General features: G+C 40.8%; 1 protein-coding gene across 1 annotated transcript in view; it reads left to right on the forward strand.

Annotated features, from left to right (window-relative positions):
• Positions 1-24,021, forward strand: part of SCAMP1 (secretory carrier membrane protein 1) — a 148,483-nt gene that overhangs the window by 99,843 nt on the left and 24,619 nt on the right. The window contains exon 9 of the mRNA XM_052646298.1: positions 20,627-20,777. Within this exon, the coding sequence (XP_052502258.1) occupies positions 20,627-20,777 (151 nt within the window). The remainder of the gene's footprint in view (positions 1-20,626; positions 20,778-24,021) is intronic.

Below are 24,021 nucleotides of genomic sequence, written 5' to 3' on the forward strand. Positions count from 1 at the left end.
CGTTTAGTGGCATCTTCAGGTGACTGTTGCCCTGCTCTGGTTGATTGGTGTCATTGTCTCACAGTAATGCACCATAAACTCATCCTCTTTTCAGAACTAGCAGAACTTCCAGAAATTCCGATTCATATTCAAAGAAACATTTGTTAGTGCCACATATTGCATGATTCCATTTACGTGAAATGTCTAGGGGTGGGCTGGAGGGTGACTGCAAACAGGTATTGTTCAGTCACCAAGTTGTGTCTGGCTCCTTGCGACCCCACGGACTGCAGCACGCCAGGCTTCCCTGACCCTCAGACGGTTATAGAATTTCCTTTTTGGAGGTGATGAAAATGTTCTAAAATAGATTGTATGTATACACACATATATTCACAACACTGAATATACTAAAAACCATTGAATGGTATACTTTACAAGGCTGAATTGTATAGTATGCAAAATTTATCTCAAGCAGTGTTTTAAAAAGAAAATTTATTGAGTACCAGTTGTGAATGGGAGATTCTGAGTACTTTCTCATGTGATTGCATGTAACACTTACGTCCGTGCTTGTCAGTGCCTCCATAACCTTTTAGTCACTGTCGTAGACACTGCCTTGGTGTCTGCTCCATCATTCTCTCTTCTTCTCCATTTCCAACCTCAGCTAACCCAGAGATGGTTTTTACAGATAACTCATACCCCACTTCCTTCAGTCCACTTTCTGTATAGTTTCTATATTAATCTATAGAACAAAAATAATCCCAAACAAACCCAGCACTCTGAAGCTTTTTGAAAGTGAACCTCATGCTGGGAAATGAGGTGGTGGTTGTGGTCGTGGGGCTGGGGTGGCCTTTCACAGCGCTGCTGGAGCTGGACTTTCTACTCCACTTGTGGTGTGCTGCTCGGCTTCTTCAGCCTTCTGGACATTCCTTTGTCTCAGTTTTGTGCATGGCATCCTTGACCTCTGGGCTGCTCTGTCAATCGAAGACTTTCAAGCGCTCTTGCAAGACCTGGTTCCAGTTTCATATTCTTTGTAAAATAAGGAATTTAAATTGAGATGATTTTATGATGTATAATAAATGGAGATAATTATAGTTTGGCCAGATTTCTTATTTGTAATGGCAAGAATTTCTCTTAATTTAATAGCAGTTGAGATCCAATGAAAGCACCTGATTTTTCTTTTTATTTTCTTTTCCATGCTTGCTCAAAACTTGCTGTTTTTTCCTTCCCTTTCAGTTTCATTGAGATATAACTGACATACAGCTTTATGTCAGTTTAAGGTGTGCAGCATAATGGTTTGTACACTTATATATACATATATATGCATATATGTAAGCATGGTACAGCACACTTACATATACCATGAAGTGATTTAATAAGTATAGCAAACATCCATCATCTTATATAAGTACAAAATAAAAAGCTTTAAAGATTTTCCCTTGTGATGAGAGCTCTTAGGATTTACTCTTGACAGTTTTCATGTATAATATACAGTTTGGTTCAGTCGCTCAGTTGTGTCCGACTCTTTGCAACCCCATGAACCGCACGCAGCACGCCAGGCCTCCCTGTCCATCATCAACTCCCGGAATTTACCCAGACTCATGTCCATCGAGTTGGTGATGCCATCCAACCATATCATCCTCTGTCATCCCCTTCTCCTCTTGTCCTCAATCTTTCCCAGCATCAGGGAGTTTTCAAATGTGTCAGCTCTTTGCATCAGGTGGCCAAAGAATTGGAGTTTCAGCTTCAACTTCAGTCCTTCCAGTGAACAGCAAGGACTGATCTCCTTTAGGATGGACTGGTTGGATCTTCTTGCAGTCCAAGGGACTCTCAAGAGTCTTCTCCAACACCACAGTTCAAAAGCATCAATTCTTTGGTGCTCAGCTTTCTTTATTGTCCCACTCTGGCATCCATACATGATTACTGGAAAAACCATTGATGGACTTTTGTTGACAAAGTAATGTCTCTGCTTTTTAATAAGCTGTCTAGGTTGGTCATAACTTTCCTTCGAAGGAGTAAGCATCTTTTAATTTCATGGCTGCAATCACCATCTGCAGTGATTTTGGAGCCCCCCAAAATAAAGTCAGCCACTGTTTCCACTGTTTCCCCATCTCTTTGCCAAGAAGTAATGGAAGTGGATGCCATGATCTTCGTTTTCTGAATGTTGAGCTTTAAGTCAACTTTTTCACTCTCCTCTTTCACTTTCATCAAGAGGCTTTTTAGTTCCTCTTCACTTTCTGCCATAAGAGTCGTGCCGTCTGTTTATCTGAGTTTATTGATGTTTCTCCCAGCAATCTTGATTCCAGCTTGTGTGTCTTTCAGCCCAGCGTTTTTCATGATGTGCTCTGCATATAAGTTAAATAAGCAGGGTGACAATATACAGCCTTGACGTTATATTTTCCATGTTGTACATTACATCTCTAGTACTTACATATGTTATAACTTGAAATTGGTACCTTTTGAAGGGGAGATTGAATCATCCAGCCCCCCCACCCCAACCCTGCCCATATAACCTCAAATTTGACATCTTTTTCTATGAGTGAGTTTGTTTTGAAGTATAATTGACCTGTAGCACTGTGTGTGTTTCTGGTGTACAACATGGTGATCCGTTATTTCTGTATGTGTCAAAATGATCATCGTAAGAAGTCTAACTGCCATCTCTCATGATACAAAAACAGTTTATTATTGACTGCATTCCCCACACTGTATCTTTTTTTACTGCTTTATTTTTTATTATTATTTTTTAAAATTTTACTTTATTTTACTTTACAATACTGTATTGGTTTTGCCATACATCAGCATGAATCCGCCATGAGTTCCCAATCCTGAACCCCCCTCCCACCTTCCTCCCCACACCATCTCTATGGGTCATCCCAGTGCACCAGCCCCAAGCATGCTGTATCCTGCATCGAACCTGGACTGGCGATTTGTTTCTTACATGATAGTATACATGTTTCAATGCCATTCTCCCAAACCATCCCACCCTCTCCCTCTCCCACAGAGTCCAAAAGTCTGTTCCATACATCTGTGTCTCTTTTGCTGTCTCGCATACAGGGTTATCATTACCATCTTTCTAAATTCCATATATATGTGTTAGTATACTGTATTGGTGTTTTTCTTTCTGGCTTACTTCACTCTGTATAATAGGCTCGTTTCATCCACCTCATTAGAACTGATTCAAATGTATTCTTTTTAGTGGCTGAGTAATACTCCGTTGTGTATATGTACCACAGTTTTCTTATCCATTCATCTGCTGATGGACATCTAGGTTGCTTCCATGTCCTGGCTATTATAAACAGTGCTGCGATGAACATTGGGGTACACGTGTCTCTTTCAATTCTGGTTTCCTCAGTGTGTATGCCCAGCAGTGGGATTGCTGGGTCATATGACAGATCTGTTTTCAGTTTTTTTAAGGAATCTCCACACTGTTCTCCATAATGGCTGTACTAGACACTGTATCTTTAAAAAAAAAAAAAAGTCCTTTGAGGGGGTATGTGGCCATAGTTTATAACCACTAGGGGTCAGGCTTTTCATAAGCAGTCAATGCCCTCTAAAAGTTACCTATGCACACTGTTTTGGCTCTAGAAGAGTTAGTTTCTTTTTATTAGGCTATTCTGTGTCTCCAGCACCAGCTGAACCGTGATCTGTGGTATATTTTCATTTCATTGACAATGAATACAATTTTTATAACTTTTGTTGGCACTCTGAAATCTCACATTATTTGGAGTTAGCTATAATCACTGGTATCTAAAGTGCCAAGCATGAGCACTGTGGGATCTTTGTTTTCCCTGTAGTGTCATCTTTTAATCTAAATATAAAATAATTGAAATGCAAGAATATCTTCTCTTGTACCTCTTTATAGATAAAGGAACAGTTCTTTTAGGTTATTCCCAAGCAGTATTTTTTTATAGGCTCATGTTTTTAGAGTAGACTATTCAAAGAATTAAATACTAGTTATGGGTCAAATAACAAATGGATGAGTCATAGGAGATTGTATATTAAGGGAATACAAAATTTCCCCTGTCCTTTAATTGATATAAAAGCTAGAATAATTTAGTGTGGAAGAGATAAATACATAAAACATAACTTGTATTTCCTTTGGGCCCTAGTTTTGAATGGTTATTTCTTCAATTGTTAATGTACCTCATCCATATTAATAAAATGATTGTTAATAGTGACTTTTTGTACTTCAGAAGAATTTTAGAAAAGGTTATTTCATTTCTTTGAAAAATAAGTTTTAAAGTATTTAATTTTTTTTCTATACAAAAATGTCTGTTTTGCAAATACTCTTTTATTTTCTGTTGTTTGTTGTTGTCCAGTTACTAAGTTGTGTCCAACTCTTTGCGACCCCATTGACTGCAGCCCACCAGGCTCCTCTATCCTCCACTGTCTCCGGGAGTATGTGCAAATTCATGTCCATTGAGTCAGTGGTGCTACTAACCATCTCATCCTCTGCCACCCCCTTTTCCTTCTGCCTTCAGTTTTTCCCAGCATCAGGGTCTTTTCCAGTGAGTCAGCTCTGCATCAGGTGGCCGAAGTATTCGTGCTTTAGCTTTAGCATCCGTCGTTCCAGTGAATATTCAGGGTTGATTTCCTTTAGGGTTGACTGGTTTGATCTCTTTGCAGTCCAAGGGACTCTCAAGAGCCTTCTCCAGCAACACAGTTTGAAAGCATCAATTCTGTGGTGCCCAGCCTTCTTTATGTTCTGACTCACATCTGTACCTGACTGCTGGAAAAGCCATAGCTTTGACTGTAGGGACTTTTGTCAGCAAAGAGATGTCTCAGCTTTCTAATAAGCTGTCTCGGTTTGCCATAGCAGTCACCATCTGCAGTGATTTTGGAGTCCAAGAAAATAAAATCTGTCACTGCTTCCACTTTTTCCCCCATCTGTTTGCCACAAAGTGATGGTTCTGGATGCCACGATCTTAGTTTTTTGAATGTTAAGTTTCAAGCCAGGTTTTTCACTCTCCTCTTTTCACTTTCATCAAGAGGCTCTTTTGTTCCTCTTCACTTTCTGCCATTAGAGTGGTATTATCTGTATATCTGAGGTTGTTGATATTTCTTCTGGCAGTCTTGATTTTATCTTGTGAATCATCTAGCCTTGTATTTTGCCTGATGTACTCTGCATGTATGAGCACTGAAAAATTGATGCTTTTGAACTGTGGTGTTGGAGAAGGCTCTTGAGAGTCCCTTGGACTGCAGGGAGATCCAACCAGTCCATCCTAAAGGAAATCAGTCCTGAATATTCATTGGAAGGACTGATGCTGAAGCTGAAGCTCCAATACTTTGGTCACCTGATGTGAAGAACTGACTCACTGGAAAAGAGCCTAATGCTGGGAAGGATTGAAGACAGGAGGAGAAGGGGATGACAGAGGATGAGTTGGTTGGATGGCATCACTGACTCAGTGGACATGAGTTTGAGCAAGCGCTGGGAGTTGGTGATGGACAGGGAAGCCATGGGGTCTCGAAGAGTCAGACATGACTGAGTGACTGAACTGAACTGAACTCTGCATATATGATAAACGAACAGGATGAAATACATGTCTTTGTGATATTCCTTTCCCAGTTTGGAACCATGTCCTGTTCTAACTGTTGCTTCTTGACCCACTTACAGGTTTCTCAGTAAGGTGGTCTGGTATTCCCATTTCTTAAAGAATTTTCCAGCGTTTAGTGTGATCCACATACTCAAAAGCTTTAGCGTAGTGTGTAATGCAGAAGTGGGTGTTTTTCTGGAATTCTCTTGCTTTTTCTATGATCCAGCGAATGTTGGCGATTTGATCTCTGGGTTCTCTGCCTTTTCTAAATACAGCTTGAACAGCTGGAAGTTCTCAGTTCACATTCTGCTGAAGCCTAGCTTGAAGGATTTTGAGCATTACCTTGCTACCATGTGAAATGAGAGCAACTGTATGGTAGTTTATACATTCTCTGGCGTTGCCCTTCTTTGGGATTCAAATGAAAACTGACCTTTTCCAGTCAGGTGGCCACTGCTGAGTTTTCCAAATTTGCTAGCATATTGAGTGCAGTACTCTCACAGCATCATCTTTCAGGATTTGAAATAGCTCAACTGGAATTCCATCACCTCCACTAGCTTTGTTCATAGTAAACCTTCCTAAGGCCCACTTGACTTCGTATTCCAGGATGTCTGGCTCTAGGTGAGCGACCACACCACTGTGGTTATCTGGTCAATGAGACCTTTTTTTGTACAGTTCTTTTGTATTCTTGCCACCTCTTCTTCTTCTCTTCTGCTTCTATGAGGTCCTTACTCTTTCTGCCCTGTATTGTGCCATCCTTGCATGAAATATTCCCTTGATATTGCCAGTTTTCTGTATAAGACTTTTATCACTATAAATTTCACTCTTCAAAACTTCTTTTGCTGCTTTCTATAAATTTTGAATCATAGTGGTTTCCTGTTTCTTCAGCTGTTTTTTAATTTCCTCTTTGATTTCTTCAGTGGCCCATTGCTTGTTTAGTAGCATATGGTTTAGTCTCCATGTGTTTCTGGTTTTTGCATTTTATCCTTGTAGCTGATGCCTAGTCTTACAGCATTGTGGTCAGAAAAGATGTTTGATATGATTCCAGCTTTCTTAAGTTTATTGTGACTTGCTTTATAGCCTAACGTGAACTATCCTGGAGAATGTTCCTAGTGCATTTGAAAAGAATGTGATTCTGCTACTTTGGATAGAATCCTTTCTATATATTTATTAACTTCATTTGGTCTATTGTGTTAAGGCCAGTGTTACCTTATTGATTTTCTGTCCATTGATGTAAGTAGGGTGGTAAAGTTTGCTCCTAATATTGGGTTGACGTCAAATTTCTCTTTATGTGTGTTAGTGCTGTATGTGAAAGTGAAAGTGAAGTCGCTCAGTCGTGCCCGACTCTGCGACCCCATGGATAGTAGCCTGCACCAAGCTCCTCTATCCATGGGATTTTCAAGGCAAGAGTACTGGAGTGGATTGCCATTTCCTTCTCCAGGGAATCTTCCCAACCCAGGGATCGAACCCAGGTCTCTCACGTTGTAATACTTTGCATATTTAGGCTCCTATGTTGGGTGCATATATATTTCCAACTGTTACATCTGTTTCCCGACTGAACTCTTGATCCTTATGTAATGTCCTTTTTTGTCTTTTGTTACTGTTTGTTTTAACATCTGTTCTGATACAAGTATTGCTCCTCCAGCTTTCCCACTTTTGTTTGTAAGGAATGCCTTTCTCCATCTCCTCACTTTCAGCCCATGCGTGCTACTTAGGTCTGGAGTGAGCCTCTTGTAGACGGAAAATGCGTGAGCCCTATTTGCGTGTCCAGTCAGCTGCCCTGTCTTCCGACTGGACCATTTAGTCTGTTTATGTTTAAAATAATTACTGACAGGTATGTTCTTGCTGGCATTGTGTTAATTGTTTTTCTGAATAATTTTTGTAATTTCTTTCCTTTGCTCTCTTCCTTTGTGATTGAATGACTCTCTTTAGTGTTATGCTTGAATTCCTTTCTCTCTTTCTTGGGTGTATCAATTACACACTTTTGGTTTGTTGTTACTAAGAGGTTTATATATAGCAATCTATAGAAGTTTGAACACATTTTAACAACTCTGAAATTTTACTCTCCCAATCCATCACATTTACATCATATTTTACCTCTTATTTCTCATATTCCTTAGCTAATGATTGTGGATATGGATAATTTTTCTGCTTTTGTCTTTTAAGCTTTACTGGCTGTATAAGTGGTTAATTGACTACCTATATGCTTGTCTTTGCCAGAGAGATTTCTCCTTTTGTAATTTTCGTATTTCTGGTAGTGGCCTTTTCTGCTTTGAGAAGTCTCTGACATTTCTTATAAATCTGGTTTTGTGGTGTTGAGTTCTTTCAGCTTTTGCGTGTCTGTAAAACGTTTGGTCTCTCCTTCAAATGGGGAGGAGACCCTTGGCGAGCAGTCTTGGTTGCGCTTGCCCCATCCATCACTTCCAGCGCATTGCGCTGCTCCCTCCACCCTGTACAGTTTCTCTGAAAAAGGAAGCTGATAGCCTTATGGGCGTTGCCTTGTATGTGACATGTTTCTTTTCCCTCGTTGCTTTTAATACTGTTTTATCTTGACTTTCGCTATTTTAATTACAGTGTGTCTTCCTAGTCCTCTTTAGGCCGATCTGGCTCTCTGTACTTTGACCCAGGTGTCTGTTTCCTTTTCCAGAGAAGGGAAGTTTTCAGCTATTATGTCTTCAAATATGTTCTCTGCCCCCTTTTTTCCTTTTACCTTCTGTGAAAGGGACCTCTGTGAAGTGAATGTTAGTGTGTTTGATGTTGATTTCAAGATCTTTTAACTGTCCTCATTTTTTAAAATCCTTTTTTCCCTGTTCTGTTTGAGGGATTCCACTGCTCTCTTCGTGTTCTCTGATTTGTTCCCTCCTCTTCTAACCCACTGCTCATTCCTTGTAGTGTAGCTTTAATTTCAGTCACTGTATCTCCAGCTCTGTTTGATTGCTCTTTGTACTTTCTAACTCTTTGTTACTCTTATCACTGCCCTACGTTCTTTATTATGATCATTACCTTAAGTTATTTTTTGTGGAGATTGCCTTTCTCCACTTTACTTATTTCTTCCTTTGAGGTTTTATCGTATTGTTGAGACATATTCCTCCATTACCTCGTTTTGGCTAATGTACTGTCTTCCTTTCTCTATATTTGGTAGGTTTGTTACATTTCCTGATCTTAGAGAAGTGGTGTTACGTAGGAAAGATCCTACCTGCCCCAGCAGGGCACTCCGCACTGATCACCAGAGCTGTATGATCTGGGGTTGCCCTCTGTGTAGGTCGCACGGGCCCTTTCATTGTCGTATACTCACTACTGTGGGCAGTCTGGTAGACACGGCCGGCCCTCAGTCTGGTTGGTTGCTATGCCTTGCCTTGTGTCGAGGCTGTCAGCCACTGGTGGGCCAGGCTGTGTCACACGGTGGCTGATTACAAAGCCCTGGGGGTCTCAGGGCTAGTGCTGGCCCTCTGTTGGGTAGAGGTGTGTGTCATGGTGGCTGGTTTGTATGCTGGGTGTCCGAGATCCCATGTTGGCCTTCTGGTGGATGGGGCCGGTGTCTGACATAGCTGTTTGCCAGGTGCATAGTGTTCGGAAGCTGGTGTTGGCCCTCTTTTGGGTGGGGTTGGAGCCCAAGGAGTCCCAGGTCTGGTGACTGCCCTTTGCTGCATGAGTCTGAGTCTTGGGGCTGGTGCTGGACCGCTGGTGAATGTAGGTGGGTCCTAGGTCTTTGCAGAACAAGGGCATCCTAACCCTAGAGTCAGCCTGTTTGTGGATGGGGCCAGGATACAGGGGTCCCAGGCTAGCGCTGTGTCAGTGGAGGATGGACTTAAGCTCTGGTGTCTTTGGCTGCATGGCTGTGGAGATCTGGGGGTTGATGCTGTCACGCCGGTGTATGCTCCTCGGTTCCTTGTCTCGTCACAACAAAGATGTGGAGCGACGGACGTTAAAGCCCTCGGCGCGTCACAGCTCTCGGGTCCTGGACGAACCGTGTGATAGCTCTCAGGCAAATCAGTGTTACTGCTGTATTTTATTTAGAAGATAGCAGGAGAATCCATCCTCGGAGTGTGAGGGCATGCCAACCCAAAGACGTGAAGAGAAGAGAGTGGAGGAGCTCATTGGGGAGGGGAGGAGAGAGAGAGAGCACACACACACGCACGCACGCACGCACGCACGCGTGCACACGCACACACACACACACACGGGAGAGAGAGAGAGAAAGCGCTTTGGCTTCTCCTTTTTGCAAATTGGGCTTAGCCAGGAGTGCTATTTGTTCTGCCTGAAGTCTTCACTCTGGTCTTCGGACCTTCTTTTGTTCTATTTTCGCAGGCTCTTCCCTTCCTTGTCTTTTAGCCACTGCCATTTTGGACTCCTTTTCCCTATTCTACCTACCTAACAATGTCAATCAGTGGTTTGTGGGGCTGGGTCCTGAGTTACCTGGGGTCTCAGAGGAGTCTGTGGCTTCTGGCCTGGTGGTGCATTAGGCTGGGTCCACCTCTTAGAAGCTTGGCCTGAGGTATCCTCGTTCTGGTGCTGACAGATTGGTGGGTGGGGTCAGGTCCCAGCCCTGATAAGCAAGAAGGAAGATTCCAAACTGGCATTTTCTATTACCAGTGTCCTCGTGGTGGCACAAGTTCCCCAAATTGGCTGCCACCAGCATCTGTGTCCCCAGGGTGAGTTCCAGTTGCCTCCTGTGTCTCCAGGAGGCTCTCCAAGTGGGTCCCACACAGGCTGTTTTCAGATTACTTCTTCTGCCCTGGGTCTCAAACCAGGTGGCGTTTTGTGTGGGCTTTTTAAGAGTGAAGTCTCTTTGCTGGGAGAGCTATCAACAACCTCAGATATGCAGATGTTACTACTCTAAAGGCAGAAAGTGAAAGGGAACTAAAGAGCCTCTTAATGAGGATGAAAGAGGAGAGTGAAAAAGCTGGCTTAAAATTCAACATTCAGAAAACTAAGATCATGGCATCCAGTCCCATCACTTCATGGCAAATAGAAGGGGAAGAAGTGAAAGCTGTAAGAGATTTTCTTTTCTTGAACTCCAAAATCACTGCAGATGGTGACTTCAGCCATGAAATTCAGATGCTTGCTCCTTGGAAGAAAAGCTATGACCAACCTAGACAGCTTATTAAAAAGCAGAGACGTAACTTTGCTAACAAAGGTCTGTGTAGACAAAGTTTTGGTTTTTCCAGTAGTCATGTATGGATGTGAGAGTTGGACCATAAAGAAGGCTGAGCACCGAAGAATGGATGCTTTCAAATTGTGGTGCTGGAGAAGACGTTTGAGCGTCCTTTGGACAGCAAAGAGATCAAACCAATCAATCCTAAAGGAAATCAACCCTGAATATTCATTGGAAGGACTGATCCTGAAGCTGAAGCTCCAGTACCTTGGCCACCTGATGCAAAGAGCTGACTCATTGGAGAAGACCCTGATGCAAAGAGCTGACTCATTGGAGAAGACCCTGACGCTTGGAAAGATTGAAGGCAAAAGAAGAAGGGAGAGGCAGAGGATGAGATGGTTAGATAACGTCAGTGATTCGGTGGACCTGAATTGGAACAAATTCCAGAAGATAGGATAGTGAAGGACAGGGAAGCATGGGGTCACAAAGAGTCGGACACAACTGAGCGACTGAACAACATCCGCAGCTCTGTTTCCTGCAGCCCTCTGGCTCCTCAGAAAGCAAGCCTTGCTGGCCTTCAAAGCCCAAAGTTCTGGGGGCTCACCTTCCCTGTTCAGGAACCCAGTGTGGGACTGGACCACCTCACTTCTCAGGGAGAATCTCTGTGATTCTAATTATCCTCCCGTTTACAGGTCACCCACCCAGGGTTTTAGGCCTTGGCTGTACTGCGTCTGTGCCTCTATTACCCGTCTTCATTTGCCTCCTTCTTTATGTCTTTAGTTCTGATAGATCTTTTCTGCTAGTCTTCAGGTATTTCTCATGAGTAGTTGGTCTGTAAGTAGCTCCAAGTTGGGTTCGCCTGTGGGAGAAGATGAGCTTGGCATTTTCCTTCTCTGCCACCCAAGAAGATAGTTTCTTGACATGGTCTTCCAGAAATAATACATGTGAATTGTTTTGTTTAAACAAAGTACCGTGATTTTTAAAATTTCAACAGTATATAATACTTTGTGTGTCATTCAACCACGTTGTACACTAAGATATTTTTGAAGATAAGTGAGGGATGCAGAATTCTTTCTGGAGTTATGTCTCACATGTTGCACTTCTCAGGTGGTACTAGTGGTAAAGAACCCACCTGCCAATGCAGGGGAGACATAAGAGACACAAGTTTGACCCTTGGGTCGGGAAGGTTCCCTGGAGGAGGGCATGGCAACCCACTCCAGAGAATGCCATGGACAGAGAGAGGCGCTTGGTAGGCTACAGTCCAAAAAGAGTCGGACACAACTGAAGCGACTTAGCATGAATGTGACACTTTGGCAGACATTTTAAAGTTTATTTTGAGTTTTACTCGTCTAGCATGTTCTCATTTGATCCTCAGGAAATCTCTGAGAGATAAGAAGTATTCTTTGTTGTATTGGAAGTAAACTTGAGGTTTTCAGTGGTGTCCAGCCCTGTAGAAAGTAGTGGAATCAGTAGATATAAAATCTAGTGTCTTTTCTGTGATACTCCTAGGACTAAATATGTAGGGTAGTGCAGTTCTCATAAGCAGAAGAAATAGCAAGTATTTCAGTTGTGCAGTTTTTGTTTTTAATTACATTGCTTTATCTTAAAGTTGTATTCCCGACTTCTTAAGGAGTATGTTATTAATAGGTTTCACTGAAACATAACAGGGAAATGGTGAGCTTTTTGAGATGTTGAACCTTATAAGTAGCCCATCATCTTGCTGGGACACTGAAATGAGGAATCACCCCTTCACATGGATATCGTGGATTTAATGCAGTATTTGAGCATTGTGCACGAAACGTAGGTACTGTTTTCCCTCTAGGTGGCTCCCTGGGTCTGTACAAATACAGATCCTTGAGAAATGGGTTATTCCTACCTCTCTTTTCCCGCTCTGCTCTGTGGGGCTATGAGTCACATTTTAAGTAATTAAACCATAAAGTCCACTAGGATATAATATCAGCCACTCAGTTTAATATAAATTTGAAAAAAGGAATAAGCAAGTTAGAACAAATGTTTGTTAATTACATGCCCATAAATTGAGGGCGGGGGGAGGGGAAAGGGGAAAGACAGATAAGTGAAAAAGGTTTATTAGATTTCTGTAATACATTTAATTTGTAGGATGTAATTATAGGTACTCATTATGAGATAAATTTCTTGAACATAGGTGTAGTGATTTATCTGTACATTTATTTTTTTATAAAAAAACTTGGTTTGGAAAGGAATAAAAATAGTGCCATATTTATGATACTGCCTTGGTACTAAAAGAATTTTAAGATTCAACCGTATAGGTATTTGTCAGTGCTCTTTTTCTCCCTGAGTCTTTAGTACTTTGATCCATAGTAATATGGAATTTGCTTCCGCTACTGTTTCAGAAGACCTGGGGGCTTTTACCCCTTTGTTCCCCTAACAGCTCTCCATTCCTTAACTGCGTTCTTCCCTTGGCATCTGTGGAAAGATCCCTGGCTTTTCTCATTCCTCTCCTAGTCATTTCTTGTTAGGAGTCTGTCTTCAGTATAGGTGCGGTAACAGGCTTCAGTCCTTGATTTCCTTTCGTTTCTGCTTCCTGTGTTCTCTCACCATGCACAGTTAGCTGATGTCAGAGTTGCAGCTACCACTTATGTGCCATTGGTTTCCAAGTCCCCGTCTCTAGTCCATTTCTGTCTAGCTTCCAACCAAATTTTCACCTGTCTGTCATGGCAGTCTTATAGTAGGTATTCAATAAACATTTGTGCAATGGATAAATGCTTAGAACTTAGCGTCTGCTCTCACTACTAAAACAACCTGTCCTCTCTATTCTCTTGAAACTGTCTCGGTATCTAAGCTTAACTTGAAAGCATTTGACTCCTCCTCCTTTCCCTCACTCTGCACTTGGCCACAATTACCAGTTCCTATGTCTCTGAGCTTGGAGAAAGGGCTGGGTGCACTGCCCCCATCCTCCAAACCTGCTTTGATGACATTCTAGTCAGGCTTCTAATTTAGGCCTTAATCACAAGGCAGTGTAATTACAAGTTCACTTTTCTGTCTCATCTTTCTTCCCCCCGAGTTTGTAGCCATGCAATAAATAAATATTTGTCACAATATGTTCTGTTGTTATTTCCTTTCTCAAATTTGTGTTAGATTGAGTGCTGATGTTATGGATTGAAGTGCTTCATAGTTTATGCATCTTAGAAAGAGATGCTAATAGAGTATTTTTGAACCCTGCTTGTAAGAATCTAAGATTTGAGTGAAGAATCACTATGGACAGATAGTTCTCAGAAGTATTTCTTTTTAAATCCTTTAAGACCTGACCATACACAAAATGTTTAATAGTGTACAGAGTGAATAGCAGAAGTATCTTTAAGGATATACATAGTGCATGGTACATTAAATGATAAAATGATACAATTTGATATATAGGGTCAGTGGTGTATATGTAGACAACATAGGAATAGGTAAGGTATTATTTTCTTGGCATAGTCTTGGGTAGTAAGTTAATGTATTTAAGTCAGAATGTCTCTTGTTATGTTTTTTGTTGTTCAGTTGCACAGTCGTGTCTGACTCTTTGTGACCTCATGGACTGCAGCATGCCAGACTTCCCTGTCCTTCCCTATCTCCTGGAGTTAGCTCAAACTCATATCCATGAAGTCAGTGATGCCATCCAACCATCTCATCCTCTGTCGTCCCCTTCTCCCGCCTTCAATCTTTCCCAGCATCAGGGTCTTTTTCATTGTGTCAGTTCTTTGCATCATGTGGCCAAAGTATTGGAGCTTCAGCATCAGTCTTTCCAATGAATATTCAGGACTGATTTCCTTTAGGATGGACTGGTTGGATCTCCTTGCAGTCCAAGGGACTCTCAAGAGTCTTCTCCAACACCACAGTTCAAAAGCATCAATTCTTCGGCATTCAGCTTTCTTTATAGTCCAACTCTCACATCCATACGTGACTACTGGAAAAACCGTAGCTTTGACTGTATAGACCTTTGCTGGTGAAGTAATGTCTCTGCTTTTTACCTAGGTTTGTCTTAACTTTGCTTCCAAGGAGCAAGCATCTTTGAATTTCATGGCTACAGTCACAGGCCATAGGGATTTTGGAGCCCGAGAAAGTATAGTCTGTCACTGTTTGCATTGTTTCCCCATCTATTTGCCATGAAGTGATAGGACTGGATGCCATGATCTTAGTTTTTTGAATGTTGAATTTTAAGCCAGCATTTTCACTCTCCTCTTTCATCCTCATTAAGAGACTCTTTAGTTCCTCTTCACTTTCTGTCATAAGAGTGGTGTCATCCGCATGTCTGAGGTTATTGATATGTTTCCTGACAATCTTGATTTCAGCTTGTGATTCATCCAGCCTGGCATTTCACATGATGTACTCTGCATATAAGTTAAATAAATGGGGTGACAATATATAGCCTCGACACACTTCTTTCCTAATTTTGAACCAGTCTGTTGTTCCATGTTCGGTTTTAACTGTTGCTTCTTGACCTGCATATAGGTTTCTCAGGAGGCAGGTAAGGTGGTGTGGTATTCCCATCTCTTGAATTTTCCACAGCTTGTTGCATTCCACACAGTCAAAGGCTTTACTGTAGTCAATAAAGCAAAAGTGGATGTTTTTCTGGAACTCTCTTGCTTTTTCTATTATCCAGCGAATGTTGGCAATTTGATCTCTGGTTCCTCTGCCTTTTCTAAATCCAGCTTGTACATCTGGAATTTTTCAGTTCACGTACTGTTGAAGCCTAACTTGAAGGATTGGTTAGTTTTCTGTGATTGTGGTTTTCAGTCTGTCTGCCCTCTGATGGAGAAGGATAAGAGGCTTATGGAAGCTTTCTGATAGGAGTGACTGAGTGGGAAACTGAGTCTTGGCCATGTTCAATAAATCTTTAATCCATTTTTTGTTGAAGGGAAGGGCTGTGTTCCTTCCTTGTTATTTGACCTGAGGCCAAACTATGGTGGAGGTAATGAAGACAGTGGTGACCTCCTTCAAAAGGTCCCATGCATGCACTGCTGCACTCAGTGCCTCCAACCCTGCAGCAGGCCACCACCAACCCACGCCTCTGCCGGAGACTCCTGGACCCTCACAGGCAGGTCTGGGTCAGTCTCTTTTGGGGTCACTGCTCCCTTCTCCTGGGTCCTGGTGCACACAGGGTTCTGTTTGTGCCCTCCAAGAGTCTGTTTCCCCAGTCCTGTGTAAGTTCTGGCGGCTCTATGGTGGGTTAGTGGCGACCTCCTCCAAGAGGGCTTATGCCACACCCAGGCCTACTGCACCCAGAGCCCCTGCCCCTGCAGCAGTCCACTCCAAACTCGTACCTCCTCAGGAGACACCCAAACACAGTTCTGTCTCAGTCTCTGTGGGGTCTCTGGGTCCTGGTGCACACAAATTATGTTTGAGCCCTCCAAGCGTCTCTGGTGAGTATGGGGTTTGGTTCTAAACGCAATTTTGCAGAAGACAGACTGAAAACTACAGTCACGGAAAACTAACCAATCTGATCACATGGACAGCAGCCTTGTCTAACTCAATGAAACTATGAGCCGTGCAGTTTAGGGCCACCCAAGATAGATGGGTCTTGGTGGAAAATTCTTACAAAACGTGGTCCACTGGAGAAGGGTCACTATTCTTGCCTTGAAAACCCCATGAACAGTATAAAAAGGCAAAAAGATAGGACACTGAAAGATGAACGCCACAGGTTGGTAGGTGTCCAGTATGCAACTGGAGATCAGTGGAGAACTACCTCCAGAAAGAATGAAGAGATGGAGCCAAAGGAAAAAATACACCCAGTTGTAGATGTGTGGTGATGGAAGTAAAGTCTGATGCTGTTAAGAGCAACAGCATAGGAACCTGGAATGTTAGGTCCATGAATCAAGGCAAATTGGAAGTGGTCAAACAGGAGATGGCAAGAGTGAACGTACGCATTTTAGGAATCAGTGACCAAAGAGGGACTGGAATGGGTGAATGTAACTCAGATGACCATTATATCTACTACTGTGGGCAAGAATCCCTTAGAAGAAATGGATAGTCATAGTCAACAAAAGAGTCCAAAATGCAGTACTTGGATGCAATCTCAAAAATGACAGAATGATCTCTGTTGGTTTCCAAGGCAAGCCATTCAGTATCACAGTAATCCAAGTCTATGCCCAGACCAGTAATGCTGAAGAAGCTGAAGTTGAATGGTTCTATGAAGACCTACAAGATCTTCTAGAACTAACACCCAAAAAAGATATCCTTTTCATTATAAGGGACTGGATGCAAAATAGGAAGTCAAGAAATACCTGGCTGCTGCTGCTAAGTCACTTCAGTTGTGTCCGACTCTGTGTGACCCCATAGATGGCAGCCCATCAGGGTCCCCCGTCCCTGGGATTCTCCAGGCAAGAACACTGGATTGGGTTGCCATTTCCTTCTCCAGTGCATGAAAGTGAAAAGTGAAAGTGAAGTCACTTAGTCGTATCTGACTCTTAGCGACCCCATGGACTGCAGCCTACCAGGCTCCTCCGTCCATAGGATTTTCCAGGCAAGAGTACTGGAGTAGGGTGCCATTGCCTTATCCTGGAGTAATTGGCAAGTTTGACCTTAGAGTACAGAATGAAACAGGGTAAAGGTTAGCAGAGTTTTACCAAGACAATGCACTGGTCATAGCAAACCCCTTCTTCCAATAACACAAGAGAAGACTCTACACATGAACATCACCAGATGGTCAATACCAAAATCAGATTGATTATATTCTTTGCAGCAAAAGATGGAGAAACCCTATACAGTCAGCAAAAACAGTCTGGGAGCTGAATGTGGCTCAGATCATGAACTTCTTATTGCCAACTTCAGACTTAAATTGAAGAAAGTAGGGAAAACCACTAGGCCATTCAGGTATGACCTAAATCAAATCCCTTCCAACTTTACAGTGGATTGATAAACAGATTCAAGGGATTAGATCTCATAGAGAGCCTGAAGATCCATGGACAGAAGTTCGTGACATTGTACGGGAGACAGTGATCAAGACCATTCCCAAGAAAAAGAAATGCAAAAAGGCAAAATGGTTGTCTGAGGAGGCCTTACAAACAACTATGAAAAGAACAGAAGTGAAAGACAAAGGAGAAAAGGAAAGGTATACCATAATGAATGCAGAATTCCAGAGAATAGCAAGGAGAGATAAGAAAGCCTTCCTCAGTGATCAGTGTGAAGCAATAGAGGAAAACAATAGAATGGGAAAGACTAGAGATCTCATCAAGAAAGTTAGAGATACCAAGGGAACTTGTCATGCAAAGATGGGCACAATAAAGGACAGAAATGATACTAACAAAAGCAGAAGATATTAAGAGGTGGATAGAATCCACAGAAGAACTATACAAAAAAGATCGTCATGACCCAGATAACCACGATGGTGTGATCACTCACCTAGAGCCAGACATCTTGGAATGTAAAATCAAGTGGGCCTTAGGAAGCATTGCTATGAACAAAGCTAGTGGAGGTGATGGAATTCCAGTTGAGCTGTTTCAAATCCTAAAAGATGATGCTGTGAAAGTGTTGCACTCAATATGCCAGCAAATTTGGAAAACTCAGCAGTGGCCACAGGACTGGAAAAGGTCAGTTTTCATTCCAATCCCAAAGAAAGGCAATGCCAAAGAATGCTCAAATGACGATTGCACTCATCTCACATGCTAGCAGAGTAATGCTCAAAGTTCTCCAAGGCAGGCTTCAACAGTTCAACATGAACTGTGAGCTTTCATATGTTCAAGCTGGTTTTAGAAAAGGCAGCGGAACCAGAGATCAAATTGCCAGCATCTGTTGGATCACTGAAAAAGTGAGAGAGTTCTAGAAAAATATCTACTTCTGCTTTATTAACTATGCCAAAGTCTTTGACTGTGTGGATTACAACAAAGTGTGGAATTCTTCAGGAGATGGGAATACCAGACCACCTGACCTGCCTTCTGTGATATCTGTATGCTGGTCAAGAAACAACAGTTAGAACTGGACATGGAACAACAGACTGGTTCCAGATCTGGAAAGGAGTACGTCAAGGCTGTTGTCACCCTGCTTCTTTAGCTTATATGCAGAGTACATTAAGAGAAATGCTGGACTGGATGAAGCACAAGCTGGAATCAGGATTGCCGGGGGAAATATCAATAACCTCAGCTATGCAGATGACACCACCCTTATGGCAGAAAGAGAAGAAGAACTAAAGAGCCTCATGATGAAAGTGAAAGAGGAGAGCAAAAAAGCTGGCTTAAAACTCAACATTCAGAAAACTATCATCATGGCATCCATCCCATCACTTCATGGCAAATAGATGGGGAAATGGTGGAAACAGTGAGAGACTTTATTTTTGGGGGCTCCAAACTCACTGCAGATGGTGACTACAGCCATGAAATTAAAAGATGCTTGTTCCTTGCAAGAAAAGTTATGACTAACTTTGACAGCTTATTAAAAAGCAGAGACAATTCTTTGTCAACAAAGGTCCATCCAGTCAAAGCTATGATTTTTCCAGTAGTCATGTTTGGATGTGAGAGTTGGACTATAAAGAAACTTGAGCACCAAAGAATTAATGCTTTTGAACTGTGGTGTTGGAAAAACTCTTGAGAGTCCCTTGGACTGCAAGGAGATCCAACCGGTCCATCCTAAAGGAACTCAGTCCTGAATATTCATCAGAAGAACTGATGCTGAAGCTGAAACTCCAATACCTTGGCTACATGATGTGAAGAACTGACTCTTTGGAAAAGACCCTGATGCTGGGAAAGATTGAAGGCGGGAGGATAATGGGATGACAGAGGATGAGATGGTTGGATGGCATTGCTGACTCAGTGGACATGAGTTTGAGTAAACTGCAGGAGTTGGTGATGGACAGGGAGGCGTGGCGTGCTGCAGTCATGGGGTTGCAGAGTCAGACACGACTGAGCGACTGAAGTGCACTGAACTTGAAGGATGTTCAGCATGACCTTGCTAGCATGTGAAATGAGTGCAGTGGTGCAGTAGTTTGGACATTCTTTGACATTGCCCTTCTTTGGTATTGAAATGAAAACTGACCTTTTCCAGTCCTATGGCCACTGCTGAGTTTTCCAAATTTATTGGCATATTGAGTGCAACACTTTCACAGCATCATCTTTTAGGATTTAAAATAGCTCAACTGGAATTCCATCACCTCCACTAGCTTTGTTTGTAGTGATGCTTCATAAGGCCTGTTTGACTTCACACTCCAGGATATCTGGCTCTAGGTGAGTGATCACACCATCGTGGTTATCTGGGTCATTAAGATCTTTTTCATATAGTTCTTCTGTGTATTCTTTCTACCTCTTAATACCTTCTGCTTTTGTTAGTACCATTTCTGTCCTTTATTGAGCCCATCTTTGCATGAAAAGTTCCCTTGGTGTCTCTAACTTTCTTGAAGAGACCTCTAGTGTTTCCCATTCTGTTGTTTTCCTCTGTTTCTTTGCATTGTTGGCTTACGACTGCTTCCTTATCTCTGCTTGCTGTTCTTTGGAACTTTGCATTTGGAAGTGTGTACCTTTCCTTTTGTCTTTTGCCTTTTGCTTCTCTTCTTTTCATAGCTGTTTGTAAGGCCTTCTCAGACAACCACTTCGCCTTTTTAATTTCTGTTTCTTGGGGATGGTTTTCATCATTGTCTGCTGTACAGCCTCCATCTATAGCTCTTCAGGTCCTCTATCAGATCTAATCCCTTAAATCGGTTTGCCATTTCCACTGTATAATCCTAAGGGATTTGTTGTGTTTAAACCAGTCTTTTTAAGGCTGTAAATATCGTAACTTGGTACAGTGGAAAGCATAGCTTTTTGCTTTTGGTTAAGTTTTTTTTTTTTTTAAATTATTCTTGCTTTGGCATAGACATAATTATCTCTTCTGCATTGCGGATAAAAAGGGAAAATCTGTTTTAAGAAAATATTTACATGCAGTGTTGTGTTCCAGTGTTGGGGCTGATGTCCTTGATCTTAGGAATCCTGCCTCGCATCCAGTCTTTGTATCTCTGAGTCACGTTGAGACTAATTGAAGAGCTGTTGATAATGAACATGTAAGATCACCACTCATCTTCTCCCACTTTTTTGTGCCTCCCTAGGTACATGGACTGTATCGCACAACAGGTGCTAGTTTTGAGAAGGCCCAGCAAGAGTTTGCAACAGGTGTGATGTCCAACAAAACTGTCCAGACTGCAGCCGCAAATGCAGCTTCAACTGCAGCAAGCAGTGCAGCTCAGAATGCGTTCAAGGGTAACCAAATTTAGAGAGTCTTCCAACAATGCACTGTTACCTTTTGATTGTACTTTTTTCTCTAGTTACTGTATTCTATAAATTTTTTTTTGTTGTTCCAAACACACAGTACACACAGCACGTATATTTCCTGATCTCTTGTGCATGGGCTAAAACCAGAAAAACTTCCTTGTCTTATTATTTACCTGACAGTTTCTCAATAGTTCAATGCCCCTTGCAGAAAAAATATTACATACAAAATAAATATTCTCCATATTTTTTGGGGGATGAGTATTCAGTGAATTATTTCAGTGGTGACACACTGAAATTAACATGGCACTTATTAAAAAATGCACTTAGTACTTGCTGCAGTCCTTCTTTCAAGAATCTTAGACATAAAAATTACACATTTGAGCAGTAAAGCAATGCTTCATTCCTTTTCCTTATTTATATTGAAAGAAATAGGACATCAGAGATTTAGGGACTTTTAAATTGGCTTGCTTTTTAGCAGTTTCAGTCACCAGTGAAGAGCCTGTGTGTGTTTCAAAGCAGATAATGTAAATTTTATCTTTTTATTTTCTTTATTTAGAGTAGTTGATATTTTGATAATCAATCTCTGATCTTGCATGGATACCATGTTTCTTAAAAGAATTAGTATTTTGGGTTATGCACTGCTTATGGTTGTAGGATTGGGGAGTTATTTATAGAAGCATAGAAATGATTTTCTGTAATACTTTCTTTTCAATAAAAATGTTCTGGGATGTAATATGAGGATATAATATAATATGCAGTGCATTATCCAAAAAGTAGATAATTGGTGGAATAGGAGGTAGTAATGATAATACCTTTTTGTTTTTAATTTTCAGTATTCATGCCATAGTAAAATATTACTGTTTGGAAACTTTGGTATATTCTTGTGGCTACTCTTTTTAATTGAACTGAGCTTGTGTTTGGCAGCTCTCTTTTGGGGTATGCTTGTGTACTTTTTAACAGAGGTGTTAAAGTCTAGCCTAACTCCATGTCCTAAAAGAACATAACAGTATTTAAGATATTTTTTTTTAGCCTCTCATGTCTGGTTGGCATTAAAAAGACCCCAGTACTTCACTAGACTTGAATCCCTAATGCACCTCAGTCTTTGAATTTTTGAGACACACTGAACACACTAAAATCTGTAGCAATAGAAAAAAATAAAACATTTAACTTGAACCAAGCAAGAAAATACAGATATAGTTGAATGCATTAATTATGAGCATAATCATGTTAAAATTGTTACTATGCAGCACAGGACTTCATTCTTATAGTATACTTGGATTGAAACTTTGAATCATTTTTTAATAACTGATTAAATGCCTCAAAGACACTTGTAAAGTCATGGTACTGTTGTTTTGGAAGTCATCAGCAAACCACAGGTTGCAGAATAATGAGTATGTTTTATGCAATTTGATTTTAAGGAAAGGTAGTTGGTTGGATTATATTATTTGATACTAAAAAATCAGCTGGGTGTAAGTGGTTAAATTATTTTTATTCTTCCCCCCAAATTTAGAGTTAAAATGAGTTTCATCCTAGAGGTGGGATGGTAAATTCTCCTGTTTATGAAAGAAGCTTTGTGTGATGCTAGATATAACTCAGATTCATCCAGATGGTGTTTACGTTTGATTTATTTGGGACTTTCTTGAAGTAATGTACTTGGAAGATATTTCTTTTATTCTGATGAAGATAGGATTCAGAGTATGAATTTAAAGCTGTTTTTATGAATATTTCTGATCAGTGATAATCTCTACCTACTTTCTCAACCAGATAAGCCCATTCAGGTTTTTTAGGGCCTATAATCTTACTGAAAAATGTTTCATCAGTATGCTTTGTTGAGTATGGATTTTACAAATATTCAAAACATTAACCACAAAATACAACAAAAGCACTTAGGTCTGTCATTATCTTTCAAGTTCCTTTTGTTTCTCCTTAAACTACAGATGAAAACTTTATCATAGAGACTTTTGAAGAATACTGAGATATCAGTACTTTTCTTCAAGAATTATGAATGCTTCTCTCGGTTCTGTAGAAATCCTCTATTGCTAAGTAGCAAAGAATAAGTACAACCAACAGTACTTTTTTTTGTTTGGATGGTGGAAGTGTTGTTTTAAATTCCAGTTATTTGGGTTAATACAAGCTTATAAAGAGAAAAATGTTTTTTAAAAACATAAATGTGCATTAAAAAGATGGCATTGCTAACAGTTTGATAAGGTAGAGGGGTTTTTAATTCTTATAATCTCTATTCTCTTAACAATTATTAGTAAATAGTCACATTTGCACTCAGTAAAAGATTGGCATTTGTTAGTGGTTTATATTTAATGTTAGCATTACCCAGTATCACAATCATGAAGTGGTCTTCACATTGTAAGGAGCCACGTCAGCTTTCAGTTTGTAGTACTGTTTTGGCTATTTTATTTCAAACGAAAGTTTGAACACTGGAAAATCATTGCTCAGTGGTTTTAATTTGGAACTCGGATTATTTATCTAGGGATGTTTGTATATTTTGTCAACGAGTAATATTGCGCTGCCATTATGGTGATTGTCATGGTCCTATATAAATGCCCTCCATCTGTCCCTCTAATGTTGCATGTTTTCAGTGGTTTGGAAGTTTTGTATATTTATTGTATTAACACAGAGTGTCATAAAATAAAGTGCTCTTTACTGGATGTTTGTTTGTGTAATTTTAAATACTGTATTAGCACTTCAGAGGCAGTAATTATACAGAGGGCTCAATGTATATAGAAATACCACATTTGATTTTTTAAAATGACATGACAGTTTTTCTGTTGCTTTAGACCTTTGTAGGTAGTGGAACATGAGATTCACTAAATAGCTTGACCACTTTAAAGTCAAAATACACAGACTAGAAGCTAGATTCAAAATAGAAAACCTGTGTTGTGGCCCAGACCTCTCCTTGCAGGTTCTCATGGACGCCTCTGTACTAGTATTGTGTTGACTTGATTGGACTTGTTTTCTGTTCCCTAACCTCACTACCTGTTGTTTTATGTACTGATGAAAGTACCAATTTGTGTATTGTTGGATTTTTCATTTGATTATCTAAAGAGGATATAAAAAAGACAGTCTAAAAAAAGTGTTCATGGTGAACCTTATTTGAGAAATTCATGTTAAATTAAAGTAGGAACAGCATTTTCAGTTTTCTGGGTGTTACCTAAAAGTGACTTTGGATTTTCATTGGATATAGGCCTTCTGTAAATCATGTTGATATAATGTATGG

Source organism: Budorcas taxicolor, chromosome 10 (assembly GCF_023091745.1).
Source record: "Budorcas taxicolor isolate Tak-1 chromosome 10, Takin1.1, whole genome shotgun sequence".
Lineage (NCBI taxonomy): Eukaryota > Metazoa > Chordata > Mammalia > Artiodactyla > Bovidae > Budorcas > Budorcas taxicolor.